At 40.8% G+C, this 25005-nt stretch overlaps 2 protein-coding genes across 2 annotated transcripts in view; both read right to left on the bottom strand.

Annotated features, from left to right (window-relative positions):
- The window catches only part of depdc7a (DEP domain containing 7, paralog a), an 8452-nt gene extending 840 nt beyond the window's left edge, over window positions 1-7612 (bottom strand). The window contains 9 exon segments of the mRNA XM_008310604.3: window positions 3-113; window positions 767-845; window positions 1106-1231; window positions 1320-1462; window positions 1577-1797; window positions 2198-2390; window positions 2496-2626; window positions 3548-4010; window positions 7597-7612. Of these exon segments, the coding sequence (XP_008308826.1) occupies window positions 3-113; window positions 767-845; window positions 1106-1231; window positions 1320-1462; window positions 1577-1797; window positions 2198-2390; window positions 2496-2626; window positions 3548-4010; window positions 7597-7612 (1483 nt within the window).
- Window positions 7613-12957: 5345 nt separating this feature from the next.
- On the bottom strand, window positions 12958-23339 carry qser1 (glutamine and serine rich 1). Its single transcript, XM_008310602.3, has 13 exons — window positions 22950-23339; window positions 21333-21442; window positions 21065-21202; window positions 17626-20883; window positions 16505-16806; window positions 16274-16390; window positions 15813-15946; window positions 15528-15715; window positions 15290-15427; window positions 15102-15199; window positions 14797-14943; window positions 14477-14572; window positions 12958-14079 (listed from the first exon to the last, which is right to left on the bottom strand). Exons 1-13 carry the CDS (start codon window positions 23057-23059, stop codon window positions 13939-13941), a joined length of 4977 nt encoding a protein of 1658 aa, XP_008308824.1. The 5' UTR covers window positions 23060-23339; the 3' UTR covers window positions 12958-13938.
- Between the last annotated feature and the right edge of the window lie 1666 nt (window positions 23340-25005).

Consider the following 25005-nt stretch of genomic DNA (forward strand, 5'->3'; position numbering starts at 1 on the left):
GAGGGCAGAGTTCTCGTGAATTGTCCGTAACAATGACCAAAGTTCCTCTTTAGTTGTTGTCTCCGCATTGTCCGAGTAGGCTTTAGCACTGAGTCTGGTACAGTAGGTCGACCCTGCAGTGAAGAGACAGGCAGTGGAAAGTAAGACATCGTTTATGACAGCGGGAGGGCCACGTAAGTTTAGACACAAGTAAAATTTTACATATACTTTTAGGAATTTGGTGCGGCATTGTAATAATTTTATATTTATATTTATAGGTAGAATATGCACCATGTCCGGAAAATAATTCTTAATTAAAAATGAATGAATGAAAAACATTTTGGTAATTCTGATCATATTTAAAGGAAAAAATAAGTAAAGTTAAGCATGATATGATAAAGCAGAACATTAAGCATTTTCTTCTTTTTGCCCCTTGTTTGAAATTTTACAAACAATTAGACTATTTTTTAGACAATTAAAGTTGTACTCAGAAATGGGGCTGTCAATCAATAACGTGTTGATGATCTGATTCAACCAATTTTGACATTTTGTAATATTTGTAAGAATTATTTCTTAATTCTTACATCTACAGTAGTGTGTCTCTACCAAACTCTGAATGTTGGCTATTTCAGCACCAGGCGCTGTCCACCAGCTATCAATTAAAAGCATTGTGTGCCACAGCGCCTCCTAGGTCTTGTGTTTGACTGCAACAAAACTGCTTCTCTAACAAAAATAGTCATACTCATAATTATAAATTATTTTTTTAGTAAATAAAAACACAGCCAACCTGCCATCGCGTCTGGATCTTTGCCTTTCACAATATTCATTAGTCGATCACTGACCATCTTGTGCAATGAAACAGGAATCTGTAGAAAAGACATCAGGATTCAGATAAGACATGAAAACACAGTCATGGTTATGTGTGTGTGTTTGTCATATGAAGTGACAAACATCCATTGACTCTGACATTCATACTGGAGGTCCATTTATAGCACCACTGCTGTGGTAATATGTCAATGGTAGTCTAAAAATAAAAGTCTATATGTTATATAGTCTGTAGTAATGTTAACTGGATGGGTTAAATGTCGTGGTCAGTTTTACAGTAAAAAGATGTGGAAGGCCTGACCTTGAAGAGATCGCAGTGGCTGTCCATCATGAACAGAACCATCAGGTCCACCTTTCCTTTGGGGAGCCTTTTGCTGTAGATGATGGCACTTGAAAAAGACCTTTTCACCGCCATTCTGTTCTCCACCTGACGCAGTGTGACACACTCAGCGTTAACGGAGACCTGAGATATTACAGTGGAGCCACACAAAATAAAGAGGGACAGAAGTTCTCACCTCTTTGTGCAGTTTCACCTCCTGAGCCTTGGCTGCAGTGGACATGAATGAGAGGAGTCGACGCAGCTCCTCCCTGCTGCGAGAGTCCTGCAACTTCAGGCTCAGCTGCAGAGCCTCCAGAGCTTGATCTCGCTTCCCGTTCACTGACAACACAGTGGAAAAATGTATACCTCTTTTTGAGAACCAATTGAACTATATACAAAATCTTCATGGAAACAAAAGCCCCAGATCAACCCCGCAGCAGCTCATCTTCTTACCCAGTAGCTCTGAGATGCCGGAGTGAATGTCGAAGATGTGGTTGCTCAGCAGCGGTGCCTGTTGTGTTTGTCCGTAATGCTGTGCCAGGACGTCATACAGGAGCTTCTTACACTGGGGTAAGTCATCTGAACATGAGGCCAGACCTCGGCTGACTTCAACCACATGTTCATCAGGCAGGAACTCCAGACAGTCCACCGCCCTGGACATCCACTCATCTGCCCTGGGGTGGAGGGAGAAACATAGATGTGAAGCAGAGATAATAGACTCTGGAGAATCAAGTGACAGAGACTAGAGACCTGGAGACGCCTCATCATCAGATTTAGGGTTTTTTCCCCTATGTCACCCTTATAGTATGTCACTGCTGTAAAAACCCTTAAACTTAAACTTAAAACTTGTGAAGCAGAGATAATAGACTCTGGAGAGTCTTGAAGTAACTGAAACAACCTTAAAAAAATGTCCAAATACTTGTAACTGTTCTCAGCTTCTTCAATTTTCCAAAGGCAATTTCATTTTGTCATAGGGATATTACTCCACCGCACCAATGGTAAATCCATGTGTAAAATTAATTTAGTAAATAAAGGTTAAAATAATAAAATAATGTAAAAGCCTAAAGAACCTACTGTGCTTCACTGAAGGCCTTGAGAACCTCTCGATCCAGATAACTGGACGTGTACAACAGGTCTGGGTCGCTGTCCATGCCGTGCAGCTGAGACTGAGACCTCTCCTTTGCCTCTAGCAAGTTCTCCAGTAGGGGGAGCTCTATCAGCTGCAGCAGCCTGAACACTGCCTGCTGGTGCCACACCTCATTCACAACTGGAGGAAAAAAATAATACATTTCATCACCGAGACATAAAGACGGACGTGTCGTGCTTGAAAACACGAGTCCTGGGTTGTTTTTTTACGTCATTTTCCACTCACCCTCCTGAGAGAGGCCCAGGTTGTTCATCTGAGGAGTGATGGTGGAGTTCAGGTTGAGGTTTCCCAGCACGTCCTCCAGTGATTTGTCTTTCTTCACAGGGGAGTGTGTGCGGTAGCTCAGCACCTCTTGTCTGGAGAGACACATAATGACAGCAATCAGCGTGGAAATGGAAGAAACAACAAGTGCTAAATGCTTTCTAGTCACTGCTATTCACTTCAAATGTGCTGCTGTGTTGATTGCAGTCATTCTCTAACAAACAAAGCCACAGAGGGGAGGCTTAATTCTCAGAACTGAACACACTGTGATGGACGTTAAGTAGGACATCTGTTTTACATCGAGGACCTGGCACGGCTCAACAACAAAAGCTCCATCTGTACTGCGTTAGCACATGGCTCCTCTCTGCCATTTGTCCTTAATGGCAGCAGAGGTGATCTGCAGTACAGTTTGGCGCCGTCACTCTCACCTCACATCAAAGGGAAAGAAACCCAACCTGATTCCATGTGTAAACAACTCATCAGTCAGAGATCCTGCTTGATCTCCCCACATGTTTGCCTACTAGTCCTGCAGACCAGCGCAGACTAGGGAGGTGTTTCTGCAAGAATATGTGCTACGTATTGCGACACAGGGGCAACTGTACGATATATTGCAATAAACTGCAATACTATAAGCAAGATAATATATTTAGTTTTTTTAAAACAATTTAATTGGTAATTGTCATAGTAAACACATAATGCTGTGACATGCTTGACATCAGGTTACTACAGCTGGAACAGAGGGATCGACATTTGTAGACTGTAAAGTCACAAAATAAAATGAACCAATATTTGAATGTTGGCATTGTTAATTGTTAATAAAAAAAAAGATACAGTGTAGGAGAATATGGATACATTATCGTACTAAATGCCGCAATATTTAAGTGTATTGATATTTTCTTACACCCCAGTTCAGACTAGTGTGGACTAGCCTAACAGGGATTTATGAAGTCCAAAAAAATGTGACGTTTGTTCTCGGTCTAAATGAAATTTAAAGATGTTGTGACCTGAGTTTGTACCTTTCAGATGTCGGGTTGTAGCTATTTTTGTTCCTCCTCATGCTTGGAGAGTCGTAGCCGCTCTCGATGGTGGTCGTGGACTGGGAGTTGGCGTCAGTGAGGGTGGTAGAAGAGCTGGTCGTTGGACTCAGAAACCTATACAAACTGCAGCCGCTGTCCTCAAACCTGGGTCGCTTCTTCTCCTTCCCAAACACTTTAACTCCCACGGGCTCGAACACCCTGGAGTCCATCAGGGCCTGGCAGAGGCGGACGGCTTTGTAGCGAGGTACGGCTTCATCACTGAAGAAACGGTTCAAGGTGATGTGAGCCAGGACCACATCCACTGCCTCTGAGCCCAGGAAGCAGTCCTGGTAGGACTTGAGGTTGTGGCGCCGGCGTTTGACCTCCACATGAGTCTGGAGATTGGAGATGATGCTGCTCCAGATGTAGGTGGCCCGGAAAGGCTTCCCAGCCCTCACTTCTCCTACAACGGAAGAGAGGAAACTCAGTCAACGGACTTCAGGAGCAGTGGAGCAGAAAATGACTTCTCTGACATTTCACTTTTGTCTATTGTCTGGCTACTTTCATAGAGATAAATGAGAACAATTGTCTCAACATACACTCCCTGTTTTCTGTGTAATGTCATACAATCAGAACTTCTTACATGTGGGCGTAACAGCCAAAGGTCCAGGTCCAGGAGGGTTCAGCCAAACCCAAAATATTTTTAACTAACACTTAACTTCAACTACTATATTGTATACAGTAATAACTAATCAGCTAATAACCAATATTATTTTGCTAGCTCCAAATTAGCAAATAACCAACATTGTTAATTACCATTATTAACCCATATGTTTGCGTTGTTTTCACATTGAATGTTTCTGTATTTTTACTGCAATTATGTATGAACTTACTGTTAGCAATGTTAGCTAACTATTAGCTGTTTCTTGCCTCTCTTTTGTTTTATTGGTATTACTTGACCAATTTTTTTTCCAAGTTTCTGTTTTTTGACCTTCATGTCACATAACAAAAATGAAACGCATTATATTTGTTAAATTAAACTTTAACCACTTCAAAATTAAACATTAGCACCACAGGCGGAAATGTGCACTTAATAAAACCTTAACAAAAACAACTGACGAGCCCTGATCTCATTATCCATCAATGGCCAGAACTTATTGAAGACATTTGAGAAATAAATCATCAAATTTGCCTGACTTGTTTTTTTGGGTTTTTTTTTTACATTTTATCTCCCAGTGTGGCCTGTTAGAGTCAATCACACAGGGACTAACAGACAATGATAATACTGTGATCCACCACTCCCACCACAGACGTCCTCTCACGCTGTCCAGACACTGATCCTTGCTCTGTTAAACAGTGTTTCTGAACACACTTCATTTAAAAAAAAAAAACCTGTGTCATGTATTCATCACAGACCCATGAGAGAAAGCAGATCAGCCCCCACACCACACTTTGATCTGACACCAGGGGGCATCTTCATAAGGCTGTGGAGCAAATGTTCAGGCAGGGAGGACGTGGGGGCATCACTGAGGGCCAGGGGTCATTAATCATGAACCCCTGTTAGGGTAACACAACCTGAAAAACACAATTACTGACCTGAGCTGTAAAACAGCAGCCAACAACACCGGGGGGCACGAGCATGTGTTTGCCCACTCACTTTACAAACAACAACAGTACTAGGGAGCAGCAGATCCCCGAGAGTTTACAGAAGTGTGTGTGTGTGTGTGTGTGTGTGGTGGACAGGGTGTTGATGTGCTGGTTAATGAGACACATGTGAGTCAAAGAGAATGCCCCTGTGGGACAGGAAAGTGTCTTCAGCTGGGAATTTACTTGACAAGAAAAAAAAAGCATTTTAAAAAATAGAATCATGAAATGAAACCAGGAAAACTGCATCATAAGAATATTTTCATTGATTTAGGGCAGACGGGTCAAAGGTCAGGCTCTTAAAGAGAAAAGTGTAGAACCTGTACATTTGTATTTTATTGACTTTGTTCATGCTTCTGAAGAGTATGCTATTTTGTATGTTTTACAATGTATGGGCTAACTGCTAGTTTTAGTTAGCTTGACCATGACTAAATTAGCCTAATGTTATGCCACTAGAGTGGTGGCTTTTAGCTCATTTTTCTTTAGCTTACTATTAGCTATATTTTGGCTGTAATGACAAACTTTTTTTATAAATGTTTAGCTAACAATTAGCTATATTGTGCTTTTTAGTGTTTTATTTTTTTCTAAGGGTAGTTTTGGTATTTATATTTTATTTTATCCTTTACCATTTGGGCTTCCATGAAATATAAATCAAGGGTTATATCTGGACCATTTATTAGCTTTTGGCCAGTATCTTATAACTATTCTTTCACAGAATCAAGGCTGGTTGTGAGTGAGATGACGGTCAGACCAATGGTGGGAACTGAGCTCTGTCCTGTCACCTCTGGTTGTTTACAGGAGACTGGGCTGTGAGGCCAGTTTTCATAGCGGAGGCAGTTGTGGAGGTGTCTCCTTAACCCTGACTCCACTGCTCTGTGGAGGCTTCAACCAAGGACAACAGAGCAGTCGCTGTTTGCACACATCACTCTGGCTAAACACTCTCATAGGGAATCACACAGACAACACACACACCGCAAGTCCTCCCTCCGTGAAACAAGTCTATGAGCATCCATAAGACCATAGCAGTAAAGTGTCTCCATTTTGTTTTTAGAATTCTGGGGAAAAAAAACTCATCAGCACCATCAGACCAATATCAGCAGGATGTTTATAGCCTCTGGCTCCTACACCTTAATTCCTCCAACAAGCTCAGACTGGAGAGAAGAAACCGTCAGTTGTTCTGAAGAAACATTCTGTATTCTGTGACATTCAACTACTGTATACGGAGACACACGTACATTCTGTACAACTGTAGTTGTGCCTTGACTGAACATTAGGAATGTCCAAGGACACACACACCACAACTATGAAACACATGCATCAGGCATTAATCATTAATACGTTCAAACTTTCTCAACACTTTATCCTTACATGTGGAAAACTGATGCCTTCAACCTAAACCACAAAAAGAAAATTTAGTGTGTCCAACATCAGGCTTGCAGACCAACTGTGGGCCATGAGGCAAGTTCTTTATGGCCCACAGCGTTAATTTTTGAATCATTTTCATGGTTAATTGGTACGTAATTTAAAATAGTTATATATCTTTAGAAAAAATAATTTATATAATTTGTTTGTTATCAATAACAAGAAAATTATACAAACTTTTGTAAATATGTGTATTCTAGCTAAATTTTAGTAAATTTTAGTTTAGTTGTTTGTCAAGAATTAACAAAATTTGCTAATTTTTGTTACTGTTCTTAGTATCTTTCAAAAAGTTGTTTATTATTACTCCCTATGTTGTAATTTATTTTAAACGTTTTTTGCAGTTTTGGATATAATTAAAATTATTTAAAAAAAATAATTAGATCTAGCTGTGCTTTTAGTAACCTTAGGCTATTTTATTTGTTGATTTTGTGATAATGTTTCAATTTATTCTTTAGACTTTTAGATATTCTTTAGGGTCGAATTTTAGCTATTTATTTAGTCTCCCCGTGGTTTCTTTGTGATATTCAACATTTGTACTCACCATTCACATTTTGTAAATATCTTCTGACTAATTTTGGGATGTTCTGACTTTTCCTCTAGTTATTTTTGGACTGAATTTCACCGTTTGACTTATTGTAACACTAAATAGTAGTTTGTCTGGCAAATATGAGGCCATATTTTGCTCAATTTTAGAAAATAGGTCACATTAATGTCACTCCCCGCGTGTATGACTAAGAATTACTAAGGGAAGCATTTTAATTGTCAATCGATAAAAGCACTTGTTTGCATTGAAAGAACAAAAAAGAATTGAAACTGGGAATTAACTTCAAAAAGTCTTTCACACCCCCGGCCTACAATCACAGATTGCGTAAACGTCACAGCATTTTCACTCTAAACTTGTAGTTTCAGCGACAAAATCGTTAAATACAAGCCAAATAAAACCCGATGTCGTCATTTAATCGTTCAATTTTCTGGGGACTTACCCGGCGTTCTGTGCATTTGGACTTGCTCCAGAGAGTCAGTGAAGACAGTCACATATTCAGTCCATGTCCTCGGTTAACAATCCAACATACTAACAATCCACAGTGTGACGCACTGAGTGGAGTCTGGAGTGAAACCGTCTCCTCCCACCGTCATGAATTATTCATGTTAATCACCGCCCCGCTAAAGATGCTAACGCTAATGCTGCTCAAGAGGCTAAAGCTGCTAAGGCTGCCAATGTCTGTTGTCAAAGCATTATTATTATTAATATTATTATTATTATTATTATTAGTAGTAGTAGTAGTAGTAGTAGTAGTAGTAGTAGTAGTAGTAGTAGTAGTATTGTCATTGTTGTTGTTGACCTTAGCTTTTATCCAATAACATTTACAAGAGGATATACTGTGAAATATTTGATTTCTTAAATATCTTAAATTACAACTTCACATTTACACCTAGATTGTATATTCTTTTCAAAGGGATATATCGTTTTTCTTCTATTTTGATATATATTTTAAATATTTTGTACACATTTCTTACCCTACCTAATTCAAATAAGAAATACCATCCTTATTATAATCAATATATTATTAGTATTTACAATTAAGTTCTTTCTTAGCTCTTAGCTCCTTTTTTCCCAGAGGAGCTAAAGATGCTAGGGTGCTATAAATGCTAATGCTGGTGATGAACGGCTTTAGAACAACAACGGCTGAAACTTTCATTTTATGACCAGACTGGGTTCAAAGGAGTCTTTAGGGTTAAGTATGTAATCACTGGATTGTCAACAGCTCCTGCTCTGACACTGCCAATTCACACGAAATACTTCGGTTTTCCTCTTTTCATTTGGGTTCATGTGTAAATTCTGAGGTGTGGTTTCTGATGAATTCCGAGGTATGATATACAGTATACACCAGGGCATGAACGTGTATAAATTCTGAGGTGTGGTTTCTCATGAATTCCGAGGTATGATATATACACCAGGGCATGAGAGAAATTGCAGACAACAGTAATTCACAATAAGCTAACTGCATGTGAAAGGCGTTCACACATAAAGTCGTGGAAAGGCTAAGAAATCCAGGAAACAGTCTCACACTGAACAGGTCACACCCTCATGTTAAACGCACGTTTAATGCAATCTGACAAAAGAGCCAGAAGAGAGGAACATAATAAAACCAGTGCCCTTGTTTCTATTTTAGGTCACATGACTGCAGGTGTTTCAGGTGTCAAAAACGGATTCTCTTCTTCGTCTCCACATTGTTTTTCAGTAAACACCTGTGCAGCGTGAGAGAGAAGACGCCACGTGAGCAACAGAAGCAGGGACAGATTTCGTGTCCCTCTCCTTCTTTCTGCAAGTGTAACATGACTATGGAAAAGTAAGGTGACACTGTAAAGCCAGCCTTTCTCACCTGCTAAACGGCTGAGAATGAACACAGACATAATAACCATGGAACAGCGGCGCGATGCTTAGGGTGAGGTCTGGAACTGGGACAAACCGGTCTGATGGCAAGGCCTTCAGTTTAAAAAAAAATGCTGTTTGCCAATAGCAGTAAATGTGTGAGCAGTGAGACAGGAGCATACAGTAATCCCAGCCCAAACTTCTATTATTGCTGCTAAATATTAAATATTGCAATATTATACCAGGGTCTAAAATTATTGTAAGAAATTCATTGTTTACCCACGTGCATTCTATCGTTTAATTAATTCATTTTCATAACACGTCACGTGTGCAACAAAGGCTGTATGTATGCCAAGGATTGTGTGCTTTGTGCTTGTTAATTAACTTAGCTATGAAATAAAGGGGTCAAAGTATCAGAGTATTTTTTTTGCTTTGCTATGCTTAGCCCCCAGGGTGTGGTGACAATAAAAAACACCCCTAGTTGCGAAACACTGTGACATTTCACTTCAATTCAGACATAGCTAACTACCACGCTAACTTAACTAGTTAACAGTACTTTCCCTAACGACTGATCTGTCATTCATATATTCTTCATATATCATATGATCTATCATTCTTTAGCTAACTATCTGAATAGCCTCAGCGAGCTGCCTGAATATCTGAAATATTTAAAGGTTTAAATGCAGCCACTGCTACGTGACATCCCAGAATCTTTTAACAACCAGATGTCTTAGCTCATTTCTAAGGAAAAAGTATCTGCGTCAAGAAAGCTTGAGTTACAGCCAAAAGCCTTTGGGTTGCAGCTGAAACTGGTCCAACTGCTCTTCAAACCAGGACACTCTGGTCGGGTCAGGTGGTGTTTTGTAAATGTGTGAAAAGCTGAGAGCGGGAGAAACAGACAGACGGATGGACAGAGGGGAAAAGAGAGAGGTTCAAGAACAAATCCAGGCACACAAGGTCAAAACAGTGTTTACTCTCCTTGTGCGTTACATTTTCCTGGAAAACTAATGGTTTGTCTGTGTTCCAGGTAAATTATGTTTGAATAATAAACAATTTTTTCATGAACATGAAAAGTAAGTCTAATGAAGAATGTCAAAGGTTAGTAGGTAATAATTTCCTAGTGGCTTCAAAAATGTATTTCTTGGTAACAAACTTATCTACTTTAGACTCTACACCAGTGGTTCTCAAAACACGGTATGCATTCAACTGTTGGTTCACGGTTTCCTTCGGTGGAATAGCAGTATATATATTCATTTATTTGTATATATATATATATAATTTTTTAAGTGTACTTGTGATACAGCATATGTTTACAAGTAAAGCGAGGCTTGGGTTCATAAAAAGGCTAATGTTCCTCTTAGGTATTTACTCTTCCACAGCAGGCCTCCCCTGCTGTTTTTGATGGTGGCATTTGGCGTATCAAATACTTTCGCAAGTGGTACGGGTTGTAAAAAGTTTGAGATTCACTGGTCTTTATAAAAAGCTTGAAACTCAAGTTAGTCCAGTTACATACTTTCAGTTGTAAAGAGTGTTAATATTTACTGATAATCCCCTTCACAACTATCAGGTTAAACAACTGCTCCTGACCTCACTCTGCCTGGCTGTGACTCCACTTTATGTCCATGAAATGATTTGTGGTAAAAAAAAAACAAAAAAAAACTGGGACTCTGGGAGATAAGCTCTTCCTCTTTTTTGACGTTTAAATAGAAGTTGATGTATTTGCAAGGTGACACAACTGACTCACAATAGATTTGACCTTTACACATACACAGGCCATGAGTGGTATTTCAGCTGACGCCTGTGCTGCCTTCAAAGGTACAGTTGTAGTATTCAAGAAGTACCAAGACTCAAACTTAATCATCAGTTTTCAGGACTTGTTACACAACTTATGATGACTCTAATTGTACTTCCTCATACTGTGCTTTAGCCCCTCCCCTTCTGTTATGCAATCACACACAGTCATTTTTTCTCAGGTATGAAGGTAGACAGAAGTGTCAGCACTAACTAGTTGTCCAGACTGAGATTGTCTTGTGGCAGGACGTCTACGTGTTAAGCAAGAACCAAAGACTCTCTCATTCCTGCGCTCAAGCCTGAGGAGGGTGCGGTTCAAATCCCGCAAGACTGATGTATAACGAGAAACAACCACAACACTGACAGCCTACAGCGCATGTGTCAAACTGACTGGTCAACCAGTACCACCCGTTACTACAGATGGGTACCAAGGTGCTGAGCACTGAAGGATCATTAAATTTTCAAAATAAATCATCTTTTAGACTCTATTCTGTTTGTACCAGAGGCTGAATGACATTATTCTAAAATATTGCCAGATTATCTTTAAATAAAGAAAGTAAATGGTTATGACTGGACTTTCTTTGAATGGAGTAAATTAGTAAAAATTAATACATTTTTTCACTGTGTCCCAGTACCAAATGATCTATGGACTGGTACTGGTCTGCTGACCGGGGGTTGGGGACCCCTGATTTATACAGTCATTTACAACCGGCCCTTCAACGGGAACTGTATCGATGATGTGGCCCCTGGTGAGTTTGACATCTACAGCTACAGATCATGATAGATTTTAATCTGTTCTAAGAGAATAAAAATGAATCTTTTGAGGTTGCAGACCCTTGGATTAGATCATCCCAATGTAGATTAGGAGACAATGTCTCTAAAATCTTGACAACTAAAGGCACAGGACACATACTTATAGATATACCCACTTTATTCTCCCTTGTCAACAGCAGGCTGCCTCATCAGACTGGACAAACCTTCAAGCCCAAATGGGCAGCAGTTGCCTGTAACCCACATATGGGCAACTTGCAAGAGACCCATTTGGAACCCATGGGCTAAGCCATATGGTTTTTAGCCTAAAGGGTAATTTGCAGCCTCAAAGGTCATTCTCTCTTATTCAAATGCTCATCAGAAACAGGGAGAAAAGATCCCACTGATGCATCCACACCTCCCCCTCTCCCCAAATCACCAGATCAGATTGGGCACATCTGTGAGTGAGTAACACTCATCTTAAAAAAAAAAAAAAAGGATTATTTCACACTACATTAGGTGTTGATGGGCCGAGGGGGGCTTTCCAAAAACAATAGGCTGTCAGTGTTGGGCCGTCTTTATTTTCTCTGTCTCTTCTCACATTCTCATGCTGCCTTCAGGGTTGCTCTCGTTCTGTCTCCCACATATGGAACAATGCAGCTCATTAAAATTCATTCGCTCTTCATCCGAAGAACAGACGCTCAGAATCTGTCTCCTCCACTCTTGCCCGCACTGGAATCCCAAACGCCGTCCTCCGCCCCCACACGTCCCCGAGTCCAAAGGACAAGAGGACAGTGGTTTTCCTCAGAGAGCAGTCGCCGCAGCACAGAGACACTTTTGTCTCATCATTTTTGCGTTGTGACTGGTCTGCTTGTGCAGTTATATTTTATTCAACAGCCAAGACACTCCTCGGAGGACAGAGTCAACCAGGCAGCCACAGTGAATAGTTTAGCCATGAAAACACGTCGGGCAACAACTTTCTTGCTTTGTTGTTTTGCCCCCCCACCAACCCCTGAAAAGGACACAGGCCAATATCAACTGCACACTTCAACAAACAGGTGGGGTGTAAATGTCTCAACCTTTCTGAGGAGAAAGGTGAGGTACAACAATATTACACAAGGACTGCAGTTGAGTCACAAACAAAATGGTTTAAGGAAAGTGAACTAGTCGTCATTTTGACACAGAACCAAATGTGACTTCTGCTGTTTTCTATTGAACTGCACCTATTGAATAAATATAATAGAAATCTGAGAGCAGACCATTTTAACTCAGAGTAGCCTGTGAAGTTAAATTCAATGATTGACGATTAATCATGATTAATCCAAAGCCACCCTGTTAATAATCAGATTCTAATTTTTTTTTTATAGTTTGATATGGAAATCAACAGTTATCTAACGTCAGCACAGTCAAAGAAGAAAACAACATGTACAATACATGCGAAAAATTTATTTACAAATAGGAAAGCTTAAAACACGTGACTGGCCTATGAAGAACCAACTGTTAAAAAAGTGTCCTAAAAACAATATTTACCTGTGTCAAAAAATATATATATATCTATTCGTCAAATAGTGAGCTATGTTTGTCAGGGAATATAAAGATATTTGTTTAGAAAATTATTCTTAATGATTCAAGGCAATGATAAAAGTTGATTATGTAAATTTCAGAAAAGTAGCAGCAAAACTGCAATGTTTAGATTTTTTTGTTTAAACAAAGGATTATTTAAGTTTAACCACAATATAGATACAGTTTTAACTGTGTTAATACTTTTACCTTTTTACTAAAAACTGCTACAGTTCCCACCTACCTGGTCTTTTTATACAAATGTACATTATATTTATATATATTTATATATATATATATATATGTTGGCATTCCACAAAAATGTACAAAACAGTATACAACTAGGTAATATATAATGTATAGACTTTTTTTTTTTTTACAATATAGCATCTCTTAGCCTCCAAATGAAATGACAGATGAAGGCTTGTTACAAATGAACGTGCGTTCCTGAAGTTTATATCCTGTGCTCTACGTTTTTGCCAGTGGCTTTCTATCTAGTGAACACTCACCGGTTACAATCATGTATTTAGCTAAAATAACAATAAAATGTTTTTTTGTTTTTTTTAAAGGGCCATAAAATTAGTTTTGTAAAAACAAAAGCTACAAGGCGGTGAGAGACACCATGTCCGGATCTTCCCAAGTCGTCCCAGACAAGTCCTCGTCCTCCACTGCTTTTCTGTAAATAGTACTGCTGTCCTACTGTTAACCTCCAAATGTCTCCAAGAAAAGTCTACTGTTCCTGGTTCAAATCTCTGCATGGCTAGAAGGAAAGACGTACGCCGTCCTGTGTTTTCAAGTTCTTGTTTTTTTGTTTTTTTTTTTTTTTTTTAAACCAACCCCTGATGTTGCATCACTGGCAGGCCTGCTGCACTTGACTGATCAGTTCTCCGAAGCGATCAAACAGCCCTTCCACCCAAGCTCCGTTCTGCAGACACTTCTGCACAGTTTCCTCCTGACCCAGGTCACCCGTCTGCACCCTGAGGGATGCAATCTGGTAAAACACAAGCCCACGTGGGAGATATCCATTACGGATTTGGCAAAACATTTACAACGCAGAAAAACAGACACTTCTGAAGACTGAAGAAATCTTAGGTTTTCTATCAGAGACTATCTGAACAGATTTTAAGCAGAGTAGACATTGAGACTCAGGCATTAAAAAAAAGGAATAAAGAAAGAATATATATTTATGTACACTCATATGTATACCTATCATGTATATATTTTACATACTGTATATGTACACATATATAAATATACATACACAAACTGTGTGTGCCTGAGGATATGTTTGTATATATGCTTAGATATAGAACTGTACACGTTTTTAAGTATATAACACTAAAAATCAAATGCCGATCCCTGAATCAGATCAAGAACCGATTCCTCACCTCGTCTTTACACATGAGGTATGTGTGGTATTTGTAATGCTGCAGAGAGTGGTACAAAGAAAACCATTGCGTTTTTTGCTGGTCCACTGTATACTCCTGGAAAAGAAGAGCAGAGGTCAGGAGGTCCGAAGATGACAGGCGAAACAAGGAACACAGTGCCCTCTAGTGACCAATGGCAACAGCACAAAGAATGAAATTTGTGAAGAATTTGTCGGACATGCCCTACAGTAAACGTCATACTAGCTGTTGTTTATTAACTACCAGACACATATTCTCAGTGACTGAACTCTGGTGTGACCAGGGCAGATTTGTGTTCTCACCTGTGGCACTTTGTTGTTCATCTTGTAAGGCTTCATGGTCTTCTTGTTGTAGGCCTTCCCACTCAGTCGCACCTTGAAGGCCGGGGTTTCTCCGTCCTTCTTCAGTTCTGTCACCACTGAGATCTCTGGGAAGCTGTCAAGGGCCGTCTGAAGACACAGATTAGACACAGTACGATGTTGACATGCAGGCAGACAGATTCACCATTCATCTGAATAAAACTGACCAACATTTAAAACAACATTTCCTTTTGTACTTTTCAGAATCTTTTAAACATTTGCTAAATGTTTGTCTTAACCACACCCACCTTGAGGACCTGACCTATGTGCAGTTTGTGGAGCAGCCGTTTCCTGTTGTCAGTGATCAGCCCTTCCACTCTTTTCATATGTGGAAGCAGCAACTCGTCTAAAGCACAAAGGTCAGATTAGTCTCACTGTTGCAAAACTATAAACCTCATATTTAAAAATAAATAAATAAAAAACCCACGCCACTCACCATTGGCCCTCTCCAACGCTGTCATCACATCTTCGTCTAAGGCAACACTAATCAGCAGCTCTACAAAACTCCTGAACGTCTCCTTCATGTGTCGTGTGTTGAGAACTCGTAGATTTAACAGCCCTGAAGGGTTGGACCCTGAGAGAGAGAGAGAGGAGAAATCAACAAATCAATATTGATAAAAAATAAAATGTCAATGATAGATGACATAGATATATCACAAAAAAGTTCTTTTCACCATTATCTTCTGCACCTTCCTCTGCAGATGAAGCAGATGGAGCAGGGGAAAACTCTTCCTTCCACTTCTTCCTCTTCTTAGGCGGAGGCTCCGCCTTTGGTTTAGGGTGTTTGGGTCGAGCCTTTTGGCTCTGGCTGATTGGTGAAGTATTGGCGGTCAGGCCCAGCAGGGTCTTCACCTGAACTCCCCTGGGTGGTAAAACATGGCAGACAAAGTAAAACCACTGAAGTTGTTCACTGGGTCAAACAAAATAAAAATAAAACGACTACACCTGCGGGAGCCTACCTCAGGGAGTTCATGGGTTTGCATCGAGGTTTCCGACTACAAACACGGACGTATTCCCTTTTGTTGACTGTGTCCAAGAATTTCACGTAGACACGCTGGTACATGGTTTTTGCATCACCGAAGTATCCAAGATACTGCATATGTGAAGACAATGACTAAATGAATAAATGCAGTAAGACACACAAACACATATATATACATATATACAAATATATATACGACATATTCATACATACAAATATTCATGTAGGTACATATATTCATACATACATATATTCATGTAGGTATACATATATACATACATGTATACATATTAAAAAGAGACGTGTTTACATGTCTGTGTTGTGTAAAACTGAAAAAAATCAGACATTTTTGAAGTTTATTATTTCTGTTTTAGAACTTTTTGACTTACTCCGACATGTGTATTGTCATGTGTTTTTTTTTTTTTTTTTTTTACTTACACTGTTTGTAGCTGAGAAAACTCTCTTCCCATCTCTGAGCTCAGGCACAAACTTCTGCAGCAGAGCCTTCTGGACTTTCCAGATGGCAGGAGGCTCAGCCCCAGATGTCATGGTCACCTGGACACAGGTTCAAAGTCCAAAGCAGATTAAGTTTCAGGAAAAAAAAGGGAAGCAGTTTTTGCACAAGACAAACTATAAACACTGCTTGAATATTTTGAATATCACTAGTACCTTTAAACCTTCAATATCCTCAATTCTGACCACAAACTCGTCTCTCTCCCGGTACATTCCCTCTCCCCCGCTGTCAGACAGTTCTTCATCAGTCAGTCCCTCTATAGCCACACTCATCAGCTGCATGGCGGCCATGTCTGGTGCGTCCTCTTTAGTGTCCTCTGTGGCAGCAACTGTAGATCCTCCGGTGACCATGGCTGTGGTTTGTGGAGTGATAAGCGGTGGGAAAAGTGTCTCTTTTATTGCAGGTGGCACAATGGCCACATGGTGTGGTTTCATGATCAAACCAGGGACCTGGATGTCTGGCAACAAGAGGAAATGTAGGTTACAGAAAAACACATCTTTAAAATGAAACCAACTGCACTAAACATCTTGTTTTCCTACCACAGCTGCCAAGTCTGGCTAGAAAATACTGACACCTGCAGAGGTGTTTTTCTGTGCTTGTACAGAAAGTCAAGTTGCTTGCTTTAGCTAACTCCTGTTTGACATGACATAACAGGCAATGAGGCAACGTCATTAATGACTAGCCTTTGATTGGCTAATACTCACATGTTCAGTGACAAACAAAAATAATTTGTGGTCCGATGAACGAACTTATGGCTTGCGTCAGAGCAGCCTCACTGAACGTGACAAGCTGAGACGATTGCCAGATGGAGTGCAGAGGTTTTGAAACCAACTCCTGACGCATTCTAGAAGCCACCACTAAGACGCACCGTAATGACTTTAATTCACCAACTCTATGGATTTTTTTTTTTACATACATCTCTTGACATTTCTTTTTTAACAAATCCATCATTTCCATTAGTCAGAGAAAAAGAAACAGGTGTGAAACACACATCTATCTGCTTTTATTTGTCTTCAGTAATATCATGTTTACAAGTGTTGATCAATCAAGATTATTTATGATTAATCATGAGTAATCACAATAATTCAGCAGCTGCCCTCTGCTTTGACAGCCCTAGTGAAAAAAGTCTAACAAAGAGTGGGAAAAGGGACGAAATTGGTCGGCTGGATCAAGTATGTGGTTTGCAGAAGTTTTAAGTCTGAATTTCTCACATCATGCTTGTTTAAAAAAGAACAACATATGTCAGTTCTTCATAAGTATAAACACTGGTTGTTACCTGTTCGTGTTTTCTTTTCTGAAGAGTCGTCCAGAGATGACAGTGCTGAGCTGATGCTGTTCCTCAGGGCCTGGTTCTTTCCAGTGTTCTCCTCTTCGTCTGAGCTGAAGGACGGGAGCGTCTCCAAGTTTTTCTGCAGCTCTTCATTCAGACGTTTCTGCTGAGAGGTCACTAATGGACTTTCCTGGGAAATCACAGGCACTGGCAGACTCTGCACTTTGGGTGGCAAAGGTGGCAGAGTATAAGAAGGTGGTTTGGACAGGGTGACCACCTTTTTGGGTCGGCTTATAGTTCTTGTGGGACTCGGCGAGAACTGCTGCTTGGGGCCAGACTTTATGAAGTCCAGGAAGGAGCCGATGAAGCCAGTTTTGATCTCCGGTTGTTTTTCTTCAACTTCACGGAGCTTCTGCCTGATCCTCTCCTGCTGTGGACAACCATCATATACACTTTGGGAAGAAGAAGATGGTGAGCCGACATCACCAACCCTGTTGTTCATGTGCTTGGTTTGACCGTTGCGCTTGGCCGCTCTGGCCTGTCCACTGTCCTCCTTAGAACCAATGGATTTACTTTTGGAGCGAGCCTTCTTTTTGGGGAACTCTTCTCCACTGTCGTCCTCTGTTTTGATACATTTGACACTTGCATTAACTCTCCCCTGCAGATGGGAGGGGTCATACACTTGCCCACTTAGGTGATAATCGGCGTCAGAGCTTCGTCTTTCTCCGTTGGCGTTGATTTCAGAACCACTGCTGTGGTGAACAGACTGAGGGTCCGTAGCCATCTGTGGTCCATTTAGTGTCATGGTCAACGTGTGAGCGTTAGTGTTGGTGATGATTTGCTGTTGTGCTGCAGCAGAGAAGTTTGTTGACATGCTGTTCATTTCCACAGTCTGGTAGTGGCCCTTCGAATCCGAGAGACTTGTCATGACCGCCATCTCTGCCTCGGCGGTTGACGCGGCTTTGACAAAGTCTTGTGGTGTGACACCACAGGCTGCGACAGTGGCAGCTAGAATGTCGTCAACATTCGACAAAATATTTCGGTCATCTCCGAGTAGCATGGAGTCAGGGAAGCAAATGGAGTTGAGAGTGAACTGGTTCTTGGCATCGTTGGAATGCTGATTGGCCGAATGGCTGTAATGGTGTTTAGCAGCATCAGAACATCCTGAGTTCTGCTCAGACACCACTGCCACCTGCTGACTGTGGGTTTCCGTGACAGTGGGACCAAGTAGTTCTCGATACTGGACAGGAACAGGGCTCAAGCCCCGAGACATCTTTGAAGGGTTCTGACCTTGGTGGACGATGGACTGCTGAAGCAGAATCATCTGACTGGGCTCTAGAAGAACTTGACTGCTGGGGACTGTGATAAACTGAGTGGCGGCTACCGAGGTCTGGCTTTGGGACTGAGTTTGATTCTGGTGGTTTTGTTGATGTGGCTCTGAGGATTTGAGCTGGAGAGAGTGCTGCTTCAGTTGATCTGCGCTCAGACCATGGGAAGATATAATACTGGAGTTGGCAGATTTTAAACCTACACTGTCTTTATCACTGCTCAAATAAATATGGTGTTGGCTCAAAGAACCCATTCTTTCATTCTTTATCTGTTCTGTGTGCGCATGAGTCAGACCCACAAGCTGGTCATCGGACCGTGAATTGCTTCGTATAACACTTTGCATTTTGTGATGTTCGTCCATTTTTGAAACAACATAGATGACATTGTGGCCTAGAATATTATGATCTGCTGCAGAACCCTCCATAGCTGCCTGCTGAAGAGCCTCTAGGTCCTGCATCGGAAGCTCTTCCAGTTTCTGTTTGCTATACGTTGGCTTTATGTCCGACACGGAACATCTGATGTTGTTTTGTAAGGTTTGACCAGCTAAAGAATATGTTGGCTGCGGCGCAGGAAAAACATATTTTTGTGGCTGTGTGTGTTCCTGGGACAGTGCGTCATTTGCTTTACCTCCTGCTGAGGTTTGCATGAGGTTGTAGTCCTGTGTTGAATTGGATGCAGGCAGACTCCTCACACATGTGGCTGCGTAAGAGGAGTTCAGGGATTGATTAAGGGATTGTCCTGTAGCGTAGCTCTGAGTCACAGAGGCATGCTCCTGTGACTCGGATGAAAACGTCACATTTGGAGTACCCTGAGAGTGAGAAGAGGGGTAACTGTCGGAGAGATTACCCTGACACAAGCTCTGGCCCTGGGCTCTATAATGAACCTCCTGCTCCTGGCTAAAGCCAGGACTGGTGGAGGAAACAAGGGTTTGACTAACAGTTGCCACATTGGGAGATTGGCTGGGGAGGGCGGGCATAGTCTTGTAGAGAGATGAAGTGGAGCTGGAGGGCGATGACTGTGTCTCAGCAGTAACATAGGACTGAGACAGACTGCTAGACATGAGGTTGGACAAGTGAAGTGACTGCTGATTGGAAATCACTGGGTTCTGGTTCTGGCCTGGGGAAGAATATTGCTCGGGAGACTCACCTGACAGGCTCCGAGTGTGGCTGTGGTTCTCCTCACCTCCAGGTGGGTGAGGGGCCACTTTGCCAGAGCCGTCTCTGTCCTTTGGCACAGTAATGGTGGAAAACGTCTGAGTAACTGTGTCCGTTTTGAGTTGTGAAGCCCTGTTGACCCCTTGAGATGAATTCACTGTTGGTGGGCTACAGGATACTTGACTCTGATGGGAGGGGTCCTGTTGGTAGGACACATCAGCTTCAGAGCCAGAGCCAAAATAGCCCGGTAAGGAGTGTTCTGATGTGGACATCTGCTCTGAGGCTGCGTGGCTACTGGAAGGCCTCTGGTGGTGTTTGATCACACTACATTCACGTTGAAGAGCTCTTTCAATAGAACCTGAAAATACTGTGGTTGCATATGGCTGTGGGGCACTATGAGGAGCAGGGAGGGCAGAAGGGAGCAGACTGAACTGGGGTTGTAGCAGGTGTGGGGCTGACTCCTGGGCTGAGCGGTAAGTGGACGACTGGACAGGTAGTGTAGAGCCCAGAGTAGGGCAAGACAAAGGATTGAAGGCAAGGGCAGTGGGAAGTACGGTCTGGCTAGATTTGAGATGCAGGAGGGGGTCGTGATGAGAAAAAAGGCCATTGCTGGAAGTGCTGAAGGCTGGGTCCTGGAGAGACAAAGAAGGGTTGGTAGTGTAACTCCTGGAGGGGTAGGCACCGGTGTGTTGGTAGGTGGACAAAGCAGCGGGCGAAGGAAAAGTGGCTGTGGAAGGCAGAGCACCAGTCAAGTAGAGTTCTGTGGTGGAAGAGTTTGTACCTGTTTCAAAGGAAAGACCACATTAAAAACAGAACCCTGTACATTAATACTACAGCATTAGAGTGTGTAGTTTTTAAGGTAATCCCATTTAGAAAAAAAAATGTACCCAATGGTGTTCTACTACTTATGTCTACTTATGTTCCTGCTAAAGACAGATAAAAAAAAATACTAGGAGACTCACAAACAGGCCATGACGGTGGTCTATATGAAGACAGCAGTGAGGCACTAACAGGACCAGCCTGAAGGCTCCTGGACTCCATGGCTGACAGGAAGCTCATGATTGAGCTCTCAGAACTGTTGCTGTTTGAGTCAAGAGTCCCTGAAAGGAGAATCATGAGACAAATAAATACAACCGTAGTTTTTCACTTAATCTTGGTGTATTGTATTTGTGAAGAAAGATTAAGAAGATTGAAGTGCAGGTCACAATGAGCACAGCGTAAATTACTCACCTGCTGCAGCAGGAGGGTGTGATGTAGTGTAGGGAGGAAGCTGGTGGATGGAGGAGAAGCTCTGCCGCGAGAGAAGCTCTGCGTCGATATTTGTCGCAACATAACTGGAACTAAAGCAACACAAAAAACAAAACAGCAATATTTCGTTATTTTTACTATATACTATATATCACTATATTCATTTTTTTATCCCTTAACTGGCTGGTCCACAAACTTTTACTGGAGTACTGTACTGTCAAGCCCGGGCCCCATGTCGCCATCTTCATAGATACAACTTCAAAAGTCAGTTGTAGCTTAATTTGTTTTTTTTACGCAATACTGCAGTACCAATGACATAATAATGCCCTCTCATTTCCCCCGCCCCTTGGTTTGGAAATCACTGAACGAAAATATAAATCCTACACCCTTGGTTTGGAAATCACTGAACGAAATTATAAATCCTACAATGAACAAAATAGTATATGTCAATAGATCAGGTCACACACCAATCTGCTGTATTTATTCCGTGAATTTCCCCTGCGTGGGATCAATACAGTTCATATAATAATCATTATTAATAACATAAGTCAGCAGTCTGAGTTAAAGATGCAATGCTTAAAATAAATACAGAGTTTAAGAAGTGGTGATCCACGCACCATCTCGTTTTTAAAGCATGAACCATTGATGAATGCTTAAAATAAATACAGAGTTTAAGCTGTGATTTTAAGAAGTGGTGATCCACGCACAATCTCGTTTTTAAAGCCTCTGAACCTCTGCTGCGTTTATGTCTACCATGTAGCTACTATGGCTAATTAAGAAACCATTCTCACTATGATACTCGTATGGCATTTTTAGGTTTTTATTTTCTTCTGTCCTACTTTTTTGGGAATGTGCAGCAGGCATAAACCTTAACATTCGTTAACGTTAAAACGAGCGTTTCAAACGTGTGTTGACTGGTGTGTTTTAAAATGTTGTCATTATCCAGACAGAGTTAATGAGCTTACATTACTCTAATACAAAGTTCAACATCTATCGGGGTTTTGGTCAGTTTGGGCAACGTTTTCTGATTTTGCACACACTGCTCTTTACTTTGTCGTCTTGGGAAATTTAAAAGTAAAACAAAAACACTGTGGTGGTTCTGAAATTTTACCGACAAGAACAGTGGCAGAAAAATGCGTAGAATTTGACACGTCGTCTAAAAATATCAGTAGTCGAGACTCAGTGATTTGATAAGTGATTAGCATTGGAGCTAGCGGTTACCTATGTTGTTTATGGTTTAAATGAGCACCTGTAGGTCCGGAACACGGAGCGAAAAAACGTTAGTTTGAGATGAATTCAATGGTTTAAGTTATTAAAAATGTGAAATCAAATGTTTCTGTTGTTTGCACTGACTGTTCGTCATCACGCTGAGGTGAAAAGAAGGGAAAACGTGCTAACGTAAACTAGCCAAGGTAGAATGCAGGGACTATCCTTTAAGAAACATTGACAACTCAAAAGCGTCACAAAGTCCATGCAAATCCCACACATTTCCCCGCGGTCAACTTCGCGGAGCAGAGCCTGGGCTGTGATTTTGAGTTTATTGTCAATTCTCCGTAAAGGTAAGTCACCCACTGACTCCCCCCTTCCTCCATCTCTTACCTCGGTTTGATAGTCGCTGAGCTGCGGTCATAGGCCCACGAAGCTACGGTGTGTGCTGGTGAAGCCAGCGCGTCCGCGAAGCTGGAAGTCGGGTAAATCCTGTCCATCATCCGGTGAAGGATTCACTTCCCCGGCGGAGCTTCGTGGAGCAGTGGGCACACATGGTAGCAGCAAGGTCCGGGTCCCGTGGCTACAGTTCGGCTGCAATATTTTGGATAAAATGTGCCGTTTTCCCTCCTCCTTCTTCCTAGTGGTTAATTGTTGTTCATCTCCCGTCATGTGGAGCAGTGAAAAGCCTGCATGCTTTCACGTCCCCATATTAGTTGGTTTTCCCAGGATGCACCGCAGACACTTTGGCTACAAGTTTTCTGACTTGTTCTTCCCTCCACCCACAAAAGTCTACCTTCAAACCACTGATACGAAATGGTTCGAATCCCACTATTTACATGTTGGTGTGGCCCTGATTTGCTTGACTCGAGAACGCCTGTACACTATTACTGTGTGATAACAATAATAATAACAATAATAATAAAATTATTATTATTATTGTTATTATTATTATTAAACTGAGGCAAAACCCTTATATTTCAAAATCAAAACCCAACACCCAATATTCTGTGAGGCTGTACACCTCCACCAATAATAATGTAATTATAGCACACATTTATTAAAACAGATTTCACAGATGTAAAACTCAAAGAAAGTTAATACATTTTTAATTAAATTCAAATAAATACAACCAGAATGTTGTATTTCATTCAGTCATTCCATTTTATTGACATGTTAGATATGCATTATCTAATAATATTGTAACAACGGTTATTTCAATATATTTTCTCATATTATCACACTTATTCTGAGGCATGTATCATGCATTATCTAATAATATTGTAACAACTGTTATTTCAATATATTTTCACACTTATTCTGATGCATGTATCATAAATGTCAACATGTTACAAATAAATTATGGATGTTAACATGTAGATCTGAGATGATTTGGAATAATGCATTGTAATGGACCAGACAAAACTCAGGTTTTTGCATCAACAGCAACATTTTATTTAAACATGACTAAAAAAAAAAAGGTCTAAAAGATACACTGTCATGTAAACAGCACTTTATGGTCTAGGTTTAGCTGTTGAGTTTTTCAGATGTACACTGGTTTAATACATGGTTTAATAAACTCAATGTATATAATACAGTATATCCATATAATTTTATATATGAACTTCTTTGGCAATCAATCATGAAATGCATTTGAAAATGTATTAACTGCATATTTCCAGTTTGAAGGGTATCTTGGGTTTTGCGGTAGTGAGAGTTTAACAGATAATGAGAAACTGTCTTCATATTGGTGTTAACAAACAGTAGAACTGTGTGGCAACATTACAGTTCAGATAAAGGTGAAAATACATCATTTTTAAATCAGCATCTCACAGACAACTGACTGGAAATACTGTATACTGGTGACACGAGGACAGTTCAACAGAGGCCGTGCACTGTGTTACACAACTGGTGCTAATGTGAATATCCACAGGCTTCCCATCCAGGAAACATCTTAATCCTTCTGTGAAGATGACCTGATGTTAAATGTAGGATAAAAACATTTCAGTAATTCCAAAATCATTCAAAAATGAGCAATTACAGCAGTACATTTGAACAGTCAAGACTTCAAAGCTAACTTTTTTTTTAATTATTGAAGATTGTTGTTTATGATAAAGTGTCATGGCAACTAAATAACTTTAGAGAGGCGTAGCACCCAAAGAACACCGTCCCCACTATAAAACACAGAACATAATGCTATGGGGATGTGTCTTTGTTTTCAGAACACTGGATCGTGTGAAAAAAAAACCTTTGAAGATGTGAGAGTGATAGAATTTTTTAAAAAGAAAATCTCAAGTATACATTTTTTTATCTTCCATCATGACAATGGCTGAAAGAGTACTTCAAAACAGGTATGGAAGTGCAGCAACCCAGAAGGTCAAAGTGAGGACAGGGACTGGTCTGGTTCACAGGACCCTGACTATATGAAAAACCTGAAAAGACCTCAAAA

The sequence above is a fragment of the Cynoglossus semilaevis genome, chromosome 5 (genome assembly GCF_000523025.1).
Source record: "Cynoglossus semilaevis isolate Cse_v1.0 chromosome 5, Cse_v1.0, whole genome shotgun sequence".
Taxonomy (NCBI): Eukaryota; Metazoa; Chordata; class Actinopteri; order Pleuronectiformes; family Cynoglossidae; genus Cynoglossus; species Cynoglossus semilaevis.

Coding starts and splice junctions, on each gene's coding strand:
- qser1 (XM_008310602.3), bottom strand. CDS start 23,059: ATGATGGACAGGATTTACCCGACTTCCAGCTTCGCGGACGCGCTGGCT. Junction 21,443..22,949: donor TCAGCGACTATCAAACCGAG/GTAAGAGATGGA, acceptor GTGTTGCTTTAG/TTCCAGTTATGTTGCGACAA. Junction 14,944..15,101: donor ACATAGGTCAGGTCCTCAAG/GTGGGTGTGGTT, acceptor CTGTGTCTTCAG/ACGGCCCTTGACAGCTTCCC.